This window comes from Leguminivora glycinivorella, chromosome 5, assembly GCF_023078275.1.
Source record: "Leguminivora glycinivorella isolate SPB_JAAS2020 chromosome 5, LegGlyc_1.1, whole genome shotgun sequence".
In the NCBI taxonomy this organism is placed as follows: Eukaryota; Metazoa; Arthropoda; class Insecta; order Lepidoptera; family Tortricidae; genus Leguminivora; species Leguminivora glycinivorella.
The window spans coordinates 14,061,045-14,078,369 of record NC_062975.1 but is presented as its reverse complement, the minus strand read 5'-3'; the positions used below and the strand labels follow the sequence as shown (position 1 = coordinate 14,078,369).

At 34.9% G+C, this 17,325-nt stretch overlaps 3 protein-coding genes across 3 annotated transcripts; 2 read left to right on the top strand and 1 right to left on the bottom strand.

Annotated features, from left to right (window-relative positions):
• Nucleotides 1-4,907: 4,907 nt before the first annotated feature.
• On the top strand, nucleotides 4,908-6,538 carry LOC125226304 (programmed cell death protein 2). The gene is made up of 5 exons (XM_048130244.1): nucleotides 4,908-5,180; nucleotides 5,292-5,471; nucleotides 5,550-5,705; nucleotides 5,794-6,192; nucleotides 6,345-6,538. The coding sequence occupies exons 1-5, from the start codon at nucleotides 5,001-5,003 to the stop codon at nucleotides 6,495-6,497; spliced, it is 1,068 nt and encodes a 355-aa protein (XP_047986201.1). The 5' UTR covers nucleotides 4,908-5,000; the 3' UTR covers nucleotides 6,498-6,538.
• LOC125226305 (transmembrane protein 242) lies at nucleotides 6,487-8,181 on the bottom strand. Its single transcript, XM_048130245.1, has 4 exons — nucleotides 8,028-8,181; nucleotides 7,794-7,895; nucleotides 7,545-7,681; nucleotides 6,487-6,679 (listed from the first exon to the last, which is right to left on the bottom strand). Exons 1-4 carry the CDS (start codon nucleotides 8,059-8,061, stop codon nucleotides 6,542-6,544), a joined length of 411 nt encoding a protein of 136 aa, XP_047986202.1. The 5' UTR covers nucleotides 8,062-8,181; the 3' UTR covers nucleotides 6,487-6,541.
• Nucleotides 8,182-9,764: 1,583 nt separating this feature from the next.
• On the top strand, nucleotides 9,765-11,175 carry LOC125226436 (tRNA-dihydrouridine(20a/20b) synthase [NAD(P)+]-like). Its single transcript, XM_048130418.1, has 2 exons — nucleotides 9,765-9,992; nucleotides 10,109-11,175. Exons 1-2 carry the CDS (start codon nucleotides 9,871-9,873, stop codon nucleotides 11,148-11,150), a joined length of 1,164 nt encoding a protein of 387 aa, XP_047986375.1. The 5' UTR covers nucleotides 9,765-9,870; the 3' UTR covers nucleotides 11,151-11,175.
• The last annotated feature ends 6,150 nt before the right edge of the window (nucleotides 11,176-17,325 follow it).

Below are 17,325 nucleotides of genomic sequence, written 5' to 3'. Positions count from 1 at the left end.
GAAAAAAATATATTGACAGGTACCAAATAGGTAGTAAATATTGACTAAGATATCAATTAGTAGTGTTGTCTAGAACTATGTAAACCAAAAATGGTCCAGACATCCTGACGTCAGAATGTCTGGCCACTTTATTCGCTCGATTTTTCGATATCAGTGGAGGTACCAAATATATGTACTCAGGTACCAAATAGTATCAAATAGGTACTAAATTTTAGTATGTACTAAACATCAAATATCTGTAGTGGTCCAGGGGTCCTGACGCTCACAATGATTAAACATAAAATAGTTACTAACTCTGAAAAAATCTGCCTGAATCATGTACTAAAAATCACCATCATCCAGTTTTTTCACACTTTTCCGCCATTTTTTCTTAAATGGTTGGAAATAATGTTTTTATTTAGTAATTGAGATGTAGGATTTAAGAAAAATAAATAAAAAAGTCCAGCTTATATTTTGGCTATAAACTAGCCAAAATATACATACATACATACAAAATATACATACATTGTAGCCAAATGGCAACAATATGCATTTAAGGGTTAAAGCTGGAGCTACGCAAGGCTTGAATCGTGTAAGGTTTGGGATACTAAGAATACGAAATGTTATCATTCTCTGAAAAGGTGCTTAACCCTTCATCTGTGTTTGATAAGGATCCTAACATAAGGCTTTGGACTTTAAAATAATATATCAAAGTTAATTGTTTTATGACAATTTTTTGACAGACACTGACGAAGGGTTAATTACGATTGAGCTTTCCCCTTTACACATTTATTCGTAGCTAAAATATCCTTATAAATGACTTCTTCCCTGTTAGGAAGGATAAGGATCAGACACTTATCTGTCTAAAGATTCTATGCAGCCAGAATAAAATATTACCGCAACAAAAGTATGGAGATTAGAGGTAGAGTAATTATTTTTTTAACCGACTTCAAAAAAGGAGAGGTTCTCAATTCGACTGAATGTTTTTTTTTTTATTGTTTTTTTTTTGTATGTATGTTACTCGATATCTCCGAGAATCGTGGACCGATTTTCAAATTTTTTTTTTGATCGAACGGGTATAACCCCGAGATGGTCCCATTGGCACCAAGTCAGGGTCTGATGATGGGATCTTGGAGAAATCGAGGGAACTCTTCAAATGTTATAGGCACATGTAATGTTTTTAGTGTATTTTTAAAAGGTACACCAGTATTTACGCCTGACGGTAGTAATTTTTTTTTTTTTTATACTACGTCGGTGGCAAACAAGTATACGGCCCGCCTGATGTAAAGCGGTCACCGTAACCTATGGACGCCTGCAACTCAAACAGTGTCACATGCGCGTTGCCACCCCATTAGAAACTTGTACATTCCCTTTTGCTGTGTTAAGTACACAGCAAAAAGGAGTGTACAAGTTCTAAGGAGGGTTCGGGTTGCCGACGACTCAAAGGACAATATACGGAACAAGTTAGTTCCGTAAGTCCTCCCGTCATCAGCACACCGCACCCCCGTTGAGCTCTGGCAGCCTTAATTAACTTATTTACTTAATTTTATGTGGCTGAGCTGATGATGGAAGGTCAACTCCTCAATGATTAGGAGTTAAAGGATAATTCTTTCACTACTGTACATATATTCGGACTGATACATATAATATCACTAGGAACCACTAAAAATCAACAAATAAATTAACTTTTTAACAAAAAATAATCTCAAACATGCAATGAAATAATTGTCTTTACGTTCCTTAAAATGGACTGGGAAGTATCGCTTTTTGGGCGCAACAACTCGAGAGGACTGTAAAGGGATTTCATATAATTTTTTAGGCCTAGGCCTGCAAAGTAACTTTTTTTATAAAATATTGTCCTTTAGAGTATATGTATATACCCACTTGGCCGAAAATCCTCATTTTCCCGGCCTCTGATGTAATGTACTATTTTGTCGTTTTAGTGATTACTGTTTTGATATTTTAGAACATAATTATTTCCTCATGAAGACCAAAGAGTATTGAATCAGTAATGAAGACCACGTGAACAGCATGGTAACAAAATAACTTCACATTTACTTCGCTTAGGATTCCCGTTTAGAATGCCTCCTCACACTTATGATTCAATGTTTGCCATCGTCGTAAATATGTACCTACATTTTGCTCCCTTGTGGGACATTCTCTTTATCAACCAATACCGGCAATACCAATATGCTTGGAACTTCCAAGCATATTGGTCCCAATGGTCCCCATAGATTTATATATATTAAACTAGATTGAGTTGTTAGGCCAAAAACTGTGTCCGGGCCATTTTTTTCAAAGTTGTCCACCCCGTTTTTGGCTTGTCCCATACTTTTGATATAATATTTAGCGTATTTAAAGAGTCTAAACTATTGAAGACAATTTTTTATTCGAACCCAAATTTAGTTGACAGTAATTTACAATATTCATTTAAATTTTTATTATAATTATGTATTTGTTAAAAATTATAATGTGATAAAAAATGGGCAATTTTTTGCTGTCCCACGTCAAATATCGTTTTTGTTATGGATTTTATTCTATAACTAATTGTACTAAATATTGATGACGGCATAATTTGAAAAGATTGAGTTATACGCTATTATGTTATAAAATATTTCATGTTAACACTTTCGCTACCAAGAACCCGACTGTCGGGCACACCGCTCGTAGAAGCGTAGCCGATTACATGGGGAAACCCGTATGTAGCGAAAATGTCGTAGCGCCGCGTAGAGCCCGGTTTCGAAAGTGTTAATAAATAAACGTACTATTTAAAATTAAGTATAATTTGCCGAGACGGAATCTGGTACTTGTGGAATTTTCCATTCCGAAACCGCAGAATGACTGTTAAAATTAAAAGAAAGTTCCTAACATTTGGTAGCATTTTATTCAGCTTGGCAAAATTAATTTAAAACTACTCAATACCGTCATCTTGCATTTGCCAGTTGCCGCCAAACACGCATCAAAGTAGCTCGTACTCAGGGGTAACATTTTCTCATTCCACCTCCCGAAACCAAATTTGCGGGTAAATACGTAATATGCAACCTTTTAACATCGATTCCTAAAACAAAGTACTAATATTGAAACCAAATAAGCCAATTAAAAACAAGATTTGTGATTATTTAATAAATAATTAAGTAAAATATCGCCGGAGGTAGCGTTCCGTTACTTCCGATCCGATACTAGATCGTTGGTTTCGTATAGGCGGAAAGAAAAACGTATCGGAATGGAAGTATAAAGCGGTATTCACGTGGTTTTAATTTTAATGTGATGTTTTAGTTTCATTTGATTGCGGGAAATAAAAGAAAAACGTATGGGATTAAAACTAACTCATCTAAAATATGGTAATCAATCACGGATTACACACTCCGGTTGTTTTAGTCATTACTCGCGATATGCTTTGGAGGTCTTAGGTACCCACGTTCAAGTGTAGACGAGACCTTAGCTTTCATCCGTTACCCATACAGTCAGATCCGTTACTGTCCCATGTTTCAAATAGTTTTATTTGCAAAAATTAAATACAATTTGTTATTAAACTACGTTTCCGTTATTTTATATTGAAATAGTAACGTTTAAACTATTGATTACAAGTGATGGCATCCTATAAACTTGTGAAACAGTATAGTAATCTTAAAAATTCTCCTCTATTTTGTACTGAAAGTAACGGAATGGATATATATATGGGTTTAAAAAAATAGTAGTCCGCATTTATGTGAAAATGAAAGTGTAATTTCTTCATTTGTTATTTTAGAATGAATAATAAAAATATTGTAAAATTCCCAAACCTTTTATATTTACATTATCTGCGTTTAAATTTGGTTGCGGAACGGAACACTCGCTTCCCCTCAACTCAACAAAAACATATTTTTTTCATTAATTACTTAAAAGTCAAGTGAACCTTCTATATTTTATATAAATTTATTTATTAAAGAATCTATAAAAATAGCTTTTAATAAATTTCTATCGGTTTCATTTTCATATCAACTTTTTTCGGGGTGGACAACTTTGAATAAAATGGCCCGTCCACATGAGATGAGAGGGTAAAGTTGGCGCTGGTGAAAATTGCTGTCTGTGCTGGTCAAAATCATTTGAATGACGTCATCACTCATCACTATCATAATTTGGGGATACCAGTCAATATTCAAAGTTACTACCAAATCTACTAATACCCAATTAAAGGTTTTTTCTAATTGCGCAAATCTTTGGTTTTATGGCTTCATAATAATGACTTACCAATTCGTTACAAGGTATTAATACCCTTGCCTCGATATAATACAAAAATAATTTAAGAAGTTTATAAACTTAGTTGTCACACAGGTAAAAATACTATAGTAATCTCTTTAACACTGGTCACATGTGCGAGAGGGATACCAGCCCCAACTTTGACCCTCTCATGTGGACACACTTTTACTAGTCTGACAAGAACGCCTTTCTGCGCCGGTGATAAAGTTAATTTAGTATGGCAAAAAAAGTCTGAGCTCAGTCCCTATTGAAGATCCATGATGTTCCCAAACAAGTAGGTCAGTAGAAAAAGGCGCGGAGCACACAAATACACCATTTCATAAACAAGTCATACGGACTACAAATGGTGTATTTTTTTCTAAAAGTGAAATATTGGTACAGTCAGACCAAAAAGAGTAGAAATTAAAAAGTGGCAACATCGTAGTGTCGTCCCGTTTTCTCACACAATTGATTTGAAAGGGATGATACTACAATGTTGCTACTTTTTAATTTCTACTCTTTTTGGTCAGACTGTAAAACACGACCGCTCCGCATCAAGTTCAGTGTATACGCACTTTAGTTTGTTCAAGTTACAAAATAAACTGCCTAAAAGATCTGCAGCGCGACTGTCATTAAAAAAAAAAAAAAAAACATTTTTTGACGTTTAGCTGTGACAGTTGACAACTTGACAGTTAAAAACTCCACACTTGTCGCCTATGTGCATTACATTGTTCAAGAAGTTAATATTTTCCAACTACTTTAGATAAGATTCCTTGTGAAATCCGAAACATTCTGGATTTGTAATGTCGGTAACCAAAGTGGATATAGGGACACTGGAGGAGAAGAGTAGTTGGCTTCTGCATCCAAGATTCTTCCCGAGTAAAATTGGAGGGAAACCTGCATGGTTAGATCTTGAAAATATCCCTCATCCTAAAGATTTAACCTGCAAGAAATGTGGTGATCCCCTTGTTATGATATGTCAAGTGAGTATGAGAATATAAAATACCAAAAGAAGTGCTGCTAATACCAAGATCATAATATTTTTTCCAGTCTACCTTTCCTATTGATTTTTCTTATAGTAACCATGTTTACAGGTCTACGCTCCGTATGAAGAATCCGACGACGGTTTTCATCGCACAATTTTTGTGTTTATTTGTAAAAATGGATCCTGCTGTCAAATAAACACTGCAGAAAACTTAGTAGCATTTCGCTGCCAATTACCACGAAGAAATAAATTCTATTCTTATGAGCCCTATAAAGTTGATGAGAACGAAGTAAGTTTTATGAATATGCCAAGTAATTCTGTAATTTACATCCTGATTCTACTTACTAAAGGAAAATTACTTTTTCAGGTATTTGGCATGGACAAATGGCCTAAACTGTGTGAGTTATGTGGACTCAGAGCTCCTTCACATTGCTCAAAATGTAAAAAAACTTATTATTGCAGTCGCAAACATCAAGTACTTGATTGGCAGAATGGTCATAAGCAACTTTGCCCCACTTTGCAGGTAATTTATAGGAAACATCCAAATAAATAGTTATTAAAAGAGGCGAGTTGTTGACATACTTCATTTTAGTACATTTTTATTATTTCAGACAGAAGAAGTCCCTGATAATTACTTCACAGTAACAGAAGCGGGAAAAAATAATCTATATAAAGAATGGGAACTTATAGTAGATGAAGAAGATGAAGAAAATCCAACAAATGTTGATGAGAACAGAGAAATGGCAAAACTTAACGAAATGATAAAAGAAAAGAAAGCCGGTACATTGTCCAATGTGAGTGAAACTGAACTTGAACAGTATGTTGGAAGAGAAGTGCCAGACGATAAAGTCTTCAACAAGTTTAACAAGAGAGTGGCAAGACATCCAGAGCAGGTTCTGAGATATGACAGGGGCGGCACTCCACTGTGGATTACAGGCAACGCTGAGAACTGTGTTATGGATGTTGAAAACTGTGAATATTGCAATGGAGAAAGACAATTTGAATTTCAGGTAGGGTATAAATCAATACTATTTTTAACACTACATGAAGCTTGTGAGAATGCATGGAGATTGATAGTTGGGCTTTATTCCCATGTTTAAGTGATAACTTTGGTAGTCAAAGGGTTAAGTTCCATAACATTTATGTCTGACTCTTGTTACAGATCATGCCACAGCTTCTAAACTTCATAAATGTTGGCTTAGACATCAACAGTGTGGACTGGGGAGTGCTGGTTGTGTATACTTGCAAAGCAAGCTGCAACCAAGGCCCTGCTTACAAGAAGGAGTTTATTATAAAACAAGATATAACCAGCTAAATCATTTTATTAATATATTTCTATGTACATGTAAATCACAAGACTTATTTTTTCTTCCCATAATCTTCTGCTAAATATGTCATCAAGTCATTAAGCCCACTGAACTCTGTTCTGGATTGTGGAGGGTTATTCTTTGGTAGAACTGGCAGCATGTTTCCCATCTTTATTCTGAAATCCTTTAGCTGTAAAAAGGAAATTTAAAGGTTAATATTACATAGACAAAGTTACTTAGATCATTTTCAAATAAACAAATTTGTAGGATACATAATTATTGTATGTGATGTATTCTAACTTGCTTAGCAAGTTAGCACAATTTTTAATGAGAATAGCAGTAAGTTGTGTGACGTGGCACAACACTATGTCCTTGAGAATTACAATGACTATAATATTAGAAATAAGCACAGTTTTAACCTCTCGTATGCCGCGATTATTTTTTCATATGGTTTCCTCGTATGCGGATCCGCGTCACAGTATAAGGACGCCTCAGTAGTTAATCTCCGGCAGCGGCGACTGCGTTCGAAAGCACGTGATTGAACAATTGATAGTAATTATCAATTAGAGATGGGCCGAATATTCGGTATTCTGCATATTCGGCAAGTTTTTCAATGTTCGTATTCGGCCGAATAATTCGGTTGCATTGCATTAATATTTACCGAATAAACAAAGTGAATAACTAATGAAGATCTTACGTATTCCATTGGATAATAAGCTCCTATTTTAGTAGCTTTCTAAAGAACTACTAAAAATGCGTCAAAATGTAAACACAATTGTTCTGTAAAAAAGTTAAATAACCGTAGTTTAAGAGTTAAGAAGAGTTCAGAGTTGTTTTAACTAAGTTTTAGTTATCCACTACATCATAAGAATTATAAGTTGTAGTAGGTATATGTACCGTACGGCGTACAATTGTTAGAAGATTTATTACTGGTTTTATACTGTGTCCGCATTCTGGCATACGAGAAGTTAATAACATTTGTCAAATGTCTACGAGTCTTCTAAAGCTTAAAAAATGTATATAATCAAGGCATTTCTAATATGCATGAAACTTACATCTTTAGCACCAGAAAGTTTCCATATTCCGTAACATAGACAAGATGTTCCAGCTACTGCATAGAGTGTGCCCCAGCCCAGGGCCCGGAGAGCAAGGATGGCCCCAGCATCTGCTAATTCAGCACTGGCATGTACACCTGTAATTCAAACATGAAATGTGAGTGTGTTTAGTAAGACCTCCCACTTTGTCGGTTACCGTTTATGTTATGGCGAGATTTACTTGAAATTAAGAACTTTATAATGATTTACCTTTATTGAAGTATTTGGGATCTGCTTTTTTTGCTGCTGCTAAAGTGGTTCCAAATCCTACAAATGCAGAAATGCCCGCAACAGTCGCCAAAAATGCACCAGCTGTAATTTCCAAATAATATTAGTTTATTCTCCACTTCAGCGTACCGCTAATTTTTTGCAGATTATTCTGGCTCTCATATACAGATTGTTCTTGGTAACCTCAATGTGATAATGAGTATCATTAATACATAACTTTTATTCGTTGAAGTCGTTCTTCCTTTTCCATATTAATACCGTAGTTATAATTTTCCTACTTTAAAGCTCCGTATTTAAGTCATGTTTAACACTTTATAATGTATAATCTTAGCGTAATCTAATCTAACCAAGAAACAGAAACATTCTATGTTGACATATATGTACTGTATTTTGTGACAGCTGTCAAAACCATCCGAGGAGGAGAAAAGAGGTTAAAATTTCGTTCAGATACTACATTATAATTACTTTGATAAAATATTAATGAAAATAATTTTCAAGTAACTGACTAAAATTAAATAAGAGATGTTTTATACTGACCTATTGAATTATATTGCTTTCAACCAATGATATTTTTGAATTGTTACACAATGATTAGTAATTAATTTAGTTATTGTAATGGTATGAATGCTCGTTGGATACGATATTAGAATGCATTACTGATTGACAATACAATGACCACAGAATTACAGTTAAACCAGAACGAGTAGTTAGGTCAAAAAGTGTGTCCACATGAGAGGTCATTGTTTGGGCTGGTGTCCCTCTCGCACTTACTGACAATGTCAACATTATTCAGTGACGTCATCACTGTCATAGATTGGGGATACCAGTCAATTTTCAAAGTTACTACCAAATCTACTAATACCCATTTGAAAATATTTTTTAATTATACAAATCTTTGAGTTATTGGCATCAAAATAATTACATTATAATTATTTTCCAATTCTTTGAAATCTATCGAAACCCTAGTTTGAATATAACACAAAAATAATATAAGAAGTTATAAAGTCAGGTAATATACAGATAAAAATACTACTACTATGGTAACCTCTTTAACACTGGCTACACGTGCGAGAGGGACACCAGCCCAAACAATGCCCTCTCATGTGGACCGTTTTCGCTAGTCAGTAGGCTTAGCACATGATTGCCGCGAGAGTATGTCACCACGAGATAAATCACACGTCTTCTTCTAACTGTATTAATGACATAAGGACGGGTAGTCTGTCTCGCGGCGACATATTCTCGCGGCAATCATGTGCTAACCCTGCTGATACGATCACCTTTCCATCCATAGATTTAGAATTATTAAACTAGATTGTTTAGTTAGGTCAAAAAGTGTGTCCACATGAGAGGTAATTGTTTGGGCTGGTGTCCCTCTCGCACTTGCTGACAATGTCAACATTATTCAGTGACGTCATCACTGTCATAAATTGGGGATACCAGTTAATTTTCAAAGTTACTACTAAATCTACTAACACCCAATTGAAAGTATTTTTTAATTATACAAATCTTTGATTTACTGGCATCAAATAATTACATTATAATTATTTTCAATTTTTTTGAAATATATCGAAACCCTAGTTTGAATATAACATTAAAATAAAATAAGAAGTTATAAAGTCAGGTAATATACAGATAAAAATACTACTAATATGGGAACCTCATTAACACTGGCAACACGTGCGAGAGGGACACCAGCCCAAACAATGCCCTCTCATGTGGACCGTTTTCGTTAGTCTGATACGATCGACTTTCTGTTTCAGTAATAAGGTTTAATTTCGTATGGCAAAAAATGTGATTGAGCTGTCCCCTGTAAAGGTCTTTGTTTCCATCTCAGTGATAAGGTTCAATTTAGTATGGCAAAAAATTTGATTCCACAATCTAGTTTAATAATTCTAAATCTATGACAATGACAACTTTGTGACGTTGACGTGCAGCGCAGCATAGCATGTGACCATGTGTGTTGGTATGAGAGCAACTGTGAATCATACTATAACAAGTAAAAACAATATTAAGGTTATTCTGACCATAATTTAATATAATTTTAATAAAAAAAAGCAAGATGAAACCTAAAACAAATATCAGGGATATGTTCAGTGAAGCTACACAGTCGAATACGTATGTTAAAGTCTGCGCGCCAATGGTACGATACAGCAAAGTTCAGTTTAGAACTTTAGTGAAAAAGTAAGCGAAAACCTTTTATTACTTGTAACATTCTTTCTCGTTATTCACTAAAAATAAATTCTTTATTATTCGCAGGCCATGTTTCATATGCTTAATCTTCTAATACTTTTTTCTAGTTATGGAGTGGACTTATGCTTCACGCCGATGATATTAGCAGATTCCTTCTGCCAAAACGAGAAGGCGCGTTCCAGCGAATTTGCCACCACGTTCAGCGACACTCCAGTTATCGCTCAGTTTGCTGCCAATAATTCGAATGACTTTGTGGATGCTGCCACTTTACTATATCCACACACAGATGGGGTGGATTTAAACTGTGGATGTCCTCAGCGTTGGGCCATGAAGGACGGCTACGGCTGCGCATTACTCTCCAAACCGGAGCTAGTTCACAACATAGTGAGAGAAGTCAAAAATAGACTGCCTGAAAATTTCAGCATGTCAGTTAAAATAAGAATATTAAAAGATTTGAAGAAGACAATAGATATGTGTCAGCAACTTGAGAAATGTGGAGTTGATTTTCTTACAGTTCATGGAAGGACTCCAACACAGAAATCTGGGGATAGTATAGACAAACCTGCGTTAAGGGAAGTCTGTGCATCTGTCAATGTGCCGGTCATAGCTAATGGAGGAATTAAGACTTTAGAAGATGCAGATGAATTGTTTGAAGTGGTCCATTGCAATGGAGTAATGGCTGCCAGTGGAATATTATCAAATCCAGCTTTATTCAGTGGAGCCACACGCACCCCACTAGACTGTGTCAGTATGTGGATAGATTTGAAAAATCAGAACAGAGATAAGATAACATTTCAATGCTATCATCATCATTTAGTTTTTATGCTAGAGAAAATATTGACTAAAACACAAAAACCAGTATTCAATTTGCTCAATACTTTTGATGCAGTTGATGATTTTCTGTATGAAAACTTGAACATTCCAGAAAGTACAAATTATACTTGTAATCTGGATGAGTTTCTGACTTGTGAGTTTGATGAAGAAGTGATACAGAAGCACAAGGGAAAGTGCAGAGGCTGTGGCAAAAGCACATATTATTGTATTTGTGTGAAGTATGACTACAATGCTACAGATGGGAACTACTTCACATCTTATGTGCAAAATGATGATTGTGATGCTTATTGCAATATGTTTGATGAGCCCACATGAAATAAAATAAAATATATGTATGCATACAAATGATCTGTTTTTTTTTTTAATTTAATATAAAGAGGAACCAAGGTAGCTACTACATAAAAATAACACTGTTACTAAAATTTGCTTTGCAAAGACTTTAAAAATTCCCTTTTCACCACAAAAAAAGCTCTATTGATACTTGAAAGAGAAAATTTTTCACCACACCAACATGAACAAAATACTGACTATAAAACATCAAATCAAATCCATCAATTTATTTATGATTCAAAATCATCATTTATAGGTAAACTATACCATCTAGCTTAAGACATCAGGTTAAAATTTGTATGAAATTACTTTGCACTTGTAGATAAAATGCAATTTTGCTATCTGTTTTCGAATAGCAAAGTAAGCCTTTGCCAGTTGGTGTGGTTAAAAATTATATAAACAGGACTTCATTGTATGTCCTTTGTTCACCCTAATGCCACCAAACATCCCGACCCTGCCAACCATCCAAATAACGGTGTTGTTATACCTGTACCTAATAATACAAAAATTGTAAAATGTATGCAGTTTTCTTAAGAAAAAAATAAATAAACAACGCTTACTTTACGTAACATAAGTTATACCTAGATTTAAGATATTTATTCAGATAATTTTTATAATGAAGTTTCAATAATTTAGTCATTTTGATATTAGGTACATATTTCATTTTAATATTGTGGTCATTTTGATACTGTGGACATTTTGAATTCGTTATACTTTCTGTAGGGCTAGCACATGATTGTCGCGAGAGTATGTCGCCGTGCGTGAGTGTGGAGGGCGCTACATGTATGAACAAAAAGAAAAACCGGTCAAGTGCGAGTCGGACTCGCTCACCGAGGGTTCCGTACAAACTTTCAATAGTTGAATCATCAAAATGTTATTCATAGAACTCTACAGATTTGACTAAATCCCTCAAGACTCAATTTCCCACATAACAAGTAATATTTTAATATACAATTTTATTGTTAGACAACGTCCAAATAAAATCAAGACTATTCGACTTCAATAGTTTACGAATTACGACATGTCGCAAGGAGGCGCCTGAACCAACCTCATTATATCAGGAAAAACGCGATGTAGGAAATGAGCGTTCAACGTACAGTGACATCTATCGGCAAACTGAGTAAACTGATGCGCGCGAGCTAGTATGGAAGATGATTTTTATGGAATAATTGTTTATTGCGTGAACCGATTTTAACCATTTTGCCTCTATTTGAAAGCAGGTAATTTCATTGTTATTTTGTTAAAAAATACAGGTACAATAAACAACCGCAAGGGTGTTGAAATTGAAAATGTAAATCTGAAAGGTTTTTTATAAATAAAATAAAAAGTTTTCAAGATACGTGTACGATTTTATTTTTCCTGTAATATTCATTACAATAGCCATGTTTGGTGAAAATTTCATAAATTTATGTTGGTAAACTTCGGAGATAAGGGGGGGGAACGGTATTTTTTTATACATTTTCCTTCAAAAGACATTTTTTTTCCACAATCAAAAAATTATAAAAAGTAGTTTTGATATGTTCAATTTGAGCTCTTTCTAACGATACCCCACTTGACCTAGTTACTTGAAATTTTCAGTTTTCCCCCTTTCATTTTGGCCATTTTCTATCATTTATATTAATTAATTAAAAAAAAAACTTTTAACTTGTAGAGGTTCACAATGTTTATAACTATTCCAAATTTCATATCGATAGCATAAGTAGTTCTCGAGATATTTAACAATGTGACAGACGGACAGAGTCGCACCATAAGGGTTCCGTACCTTTTTGGTTCGGAACCCTAAAAAAATAAAAACACAAAACGTGCCCCGGCTGAGCTAAACGCTTCCCTGTGGCCCTAATGAATTCTTTCAATACTCACCAGTGGGTTCTAGCCATTTAAATTCTACTAGTAATAGACTTAACAAGTAGGAAGTCAATATTGTACCAATAAAATTATCAATTTAAAGCATTCGTTTTTCAAAGTTAGTCTTCGCCATTTTTCACAGGTTTTGACGAAATCGTACCTACCCTAAAAACGTTCAAAAATCGGCTAGCCGGTCTAGCCGAAATTAAAATCGTTAACGCCGCGCCTATCGAAAAGCAGTCTGGCTTTGTCGCGTCAATTCTGAAGAGTGAGAGGGACAGATAATATATTTAGCGTAAGCGTTTGTGCATTTGGCCACGCACCCAGATTAGGTGTGGGTGTGGTTTCGTTCGCTACAGTGCAAACGACTGGTATCCTGTACACCCAGGTTGTGTGACCCCAGCTTATTACGAAAGTTCTCACGGTAAAACGCTGACCGTCAGCCACTAATGAGGTTTTTAATGTCGCTACTAACTGAATCAAGTGTGCGACAGTTTAATTCGTAATAAACTAAGCCACCGTTGGAATTAAGTACCTACTTAATACCTACTCGTGTAGATATTATCTTTGGGGACACTCAATGTGATATCATCGTTGGGTCATAGAGTTTTTCACTGGAAATTGGAAAGGGCCTTATATGTTACAGGAAAATATCTTTTTCCCCTCACTAGCTCGGAAACACGTGTTTTGTCCTTTAATACCAGCGGGTAAAAACGCATTTTATCCACTAGTGGGTAAAGTAATTTGACCTTGAATAAAGTCAAATTAACTGCTTTAAAATTGATAAAAGTAGGTGAATCTAGTAATAAAGATGATTTACCACCTGTGGAACTACTGGAAGCAGTGATAAACGCATTTTTTTGTGTTGTAGTTTCCTCGCTATAGTGAGGGGAAAAGTTTTGTGTTACATTCGGGTGCAAATGTATTTTACTTCTCGTGTGTTAAAAAACTCGCAAGTTCAGGATTCTATTCTCGAACCACTCGCTTCGCTCGTGGTTCAACTATAGAATCCTTTCTCTTGCTCGTTTTTCAATTCCACACTCGGCGTTAAAATACAACTTTGCCCCCTTGTATAACAAATAACTATTTCACCACACCAACTGTTAAAGGCTTACTTTGCTATTCGAAAACAGATAGCAAAATTGCATTTTATCCACGAGAGTGCAAAGTAATTACATACAAATTTTAACTTGATGTATTTTAGCTGGCTGGTATAATTTACCTATAAATGTGTATTTTGCTATAAATGATGATTTTGAATCATAAATATTGAATAAATTGATGGATTTAATTTGATGTTTTATAGTTAGTATTTTGTTCGCGTTGGTGTGGTGAAAAATTTTGTGTTTCACTCGGTGGCAAAGTTTGTTTAACCTTCGTGCCTTGAAACCCTCGCAACGCTCAAGATTCCACTTTTTGAACCACTCGCTACGCTCGCGGTTCAATATTGGAATCTTTCGCTAGCTCGGGTATCAATATTGGCACGTGCGGTTAAACAACTACTTTGCCCCCTTGTAAAACAAATAACTATTTCCCCTCACTAGCTCGGAAACACGTGTTTTGTCCTTTAATACCAGCGGGTAAAAACGCATTTTATCCACTAGTGGGTAAAGTAATTTGACCTTGAATAAAGTCAAATTAACTGCTTTAAAATTGATAAAAGTAGGTGAATCTAGTAATAAAGATGATTTACCACCTGTGGAACTACTGGAAGCAGTGATAAACGCATTTTTTTGTGTTGTAGTTTCCTCGCTATAGTGAGGGGAAAAGTTTTGTGTTACATTCGGGTGCAAATGTATTTTACTTCTCGTGTGTTAAAAAACTCGCAAGTTCAGGATTCTATTCTCGAACCACTCGCTTCGCTCGTGGTTCAACTATAGAATCCTTTCTCTTGCTCGTTTTTCAATTCCACACTCGGCGTTAAAATACAACTTTGCCCCCTTGTATAACAAATAACTATTGTAGCTAAGACATAGTGATTTAGCAACGTAGCTTAAGCTTGTATTGTAGTATACCCCGTGTTTTTATTCAATTCCGTTAACTTCGGCATATAGTTAGGTTCATTATAGGAAACAGAATTAATAATTAGTGTTCTTAAATTAGTATTTTTTTCTAAAAAACCCATACACCTGCGAAAGATGTTTCTTAAATTGCTGATTGAGAAACGGGCTTTGCAATTAACTGACACTAGTAAAGTAAGTGTCAAAACTATGCATGACATGTCAATCGCATATCGAACACACAAAGCCTGTTTCTTAACAGCAATTGATGTAACATCTATCGCGGGTGTATGGTGTTTTTCAGATAAAAGTTACGTAAATTAACTATGCTATTCTGTTTCCTATAATTTCCGAAGTTAACGGAATTCAATAAAAACAAGGTGTGTTGTGTAGGTGTGTAGGTAACCTTTCTACTCTTCCTAGAGGTACGGACCTACATATTAGTACTATATTCGTCTTATAAAGCTTAAACCTGCCAGCTGCAGCTGAAGTGACAATCGTACGCGCTCCGAAGCGTGTCGTAGTTATGTCTATCGCTCTTCCATATTGGTCTGACGGTGTTCCGTTCGCCACTGAGCGTGATCGACGATTGTTACTTCAGGAGGCATCGGAGGGCATCAATCTCTGTTTTTAGGGTTCCGTCCCTCAAAGAGTTAAAACGGAACCCTTATAGGATCACTCGTGCGTCTGTCTGTCCGTCTGTCACAGCCAATTTTCTCCGAAACTACTGAACCGATTTACTTAAAATTTGGTACACATATGTAAACCTGTGACCCAAAGACGGACATGTAATTTAATTAAATGAAATTTAATCATGGAGGCCACTGTTGGGGATAGAGTCATATTTAAAAAATAGGAATCAATGCGTCCAGATTACAAGGAAAAGTGAAAATGACGAGATGACTAACTACTCATCTGGATATAGACATAACCCAAGCGGAGTCCCACAGGGAAGTGTTTTAGGGCCGATATTATTTTTGCTCTACATTAATGACATCACTGACATAACGAATCACAGTTACATTTTATTTGCTGATGACATATCTATGATTGTCACTTCTGATAAAGAAATTTGTATAATTAATGACCACGAACAAGACATTAATAATACGATCGATAAAGTAAAATACTGGCTTAATTAGAATAATTTAAAAATAAATCTAGATAAATCTAAATATATAAATTTTAATAAATCAATAAATCCGAATTTAAATGTTAATTTGCAAGTTCCTAGCATAGAAAATGTGACGCAGACAAAATTCCTAGGAATAACTCTAGATGAGAATCTGGACTGGAGGGCACAATTGGAGAACGTTACTAGCCGAATAAATAAATATGTGTTCGCACTCAAACAACTCCGTAGAGTTACTGATGCTAAAACGGCATTATCCTGCTATCATGCGTACGTAGAGTCAGTTTTGCGTTATGGCCTAATAATATGGGGTAATAGCACAGACTTTAATAGAGCTTTTGTTGCGCAAAAAAAATGCATTCGAGCATTAAACGGGGTGCGACCAGGTGAATCTTGCAGACCACTTTTTGAAAGGCTTGGTTTGTTACCACTTCCTTCTCTATATATTTGTGAAATGTGCATGTTTGTTCATAAACACAAAGATTTATTTAGCCATCCAGAAAGCCGATGAACATCCAAGATTAGCAAAGCCGATTATCCACGCTCGTTAGTTTTTCCGTAACCCGGACAGACTATTACCCGATGAACATCCAAGATTAATGTTACTAGTTAAAAACATAATTTAAAAATTGTTGTATGATTATGTGTCTTAATATGTATATAACACCTTACCAAACGAATTGAAACAATTAAATATTACTGCATTCAAACGACAGTTGCATGAATGGCTTAAAAAAAAAATTAAGTTTTATAGCACAAAAGAGTTTTTGGACATGAAAAATACTTAATTAACCTTGTATGACTTTATATTTTAAATGAATGAAATGTATAAAATTGAATAATGTATAAATTTGCATGATATTCTTATAAGTTTTTGGTATATATATATAGTTTGTGTACATACAATAGTTTGCATACCATTAATGGTTAAACATGAAACTTACCACCTATCGCATTAACACCCGTGTAATTGGTATTGTTTAAAGCAAATAAATTATTCTTATTCTTATTCTTATTCTTATGGTTAATTATATTTATGTGTAGTTAAATTTTAAAAATGTCATCTATTTTGCAAATAAATTCGTGTTGAAATAGTTATTTAGGTGACTGGTTGGTGAATGAAAACATCAAACCTATTCAATAATCCCGCCATAGATATGTGGCGTTCCATGTCTAAAGGGTC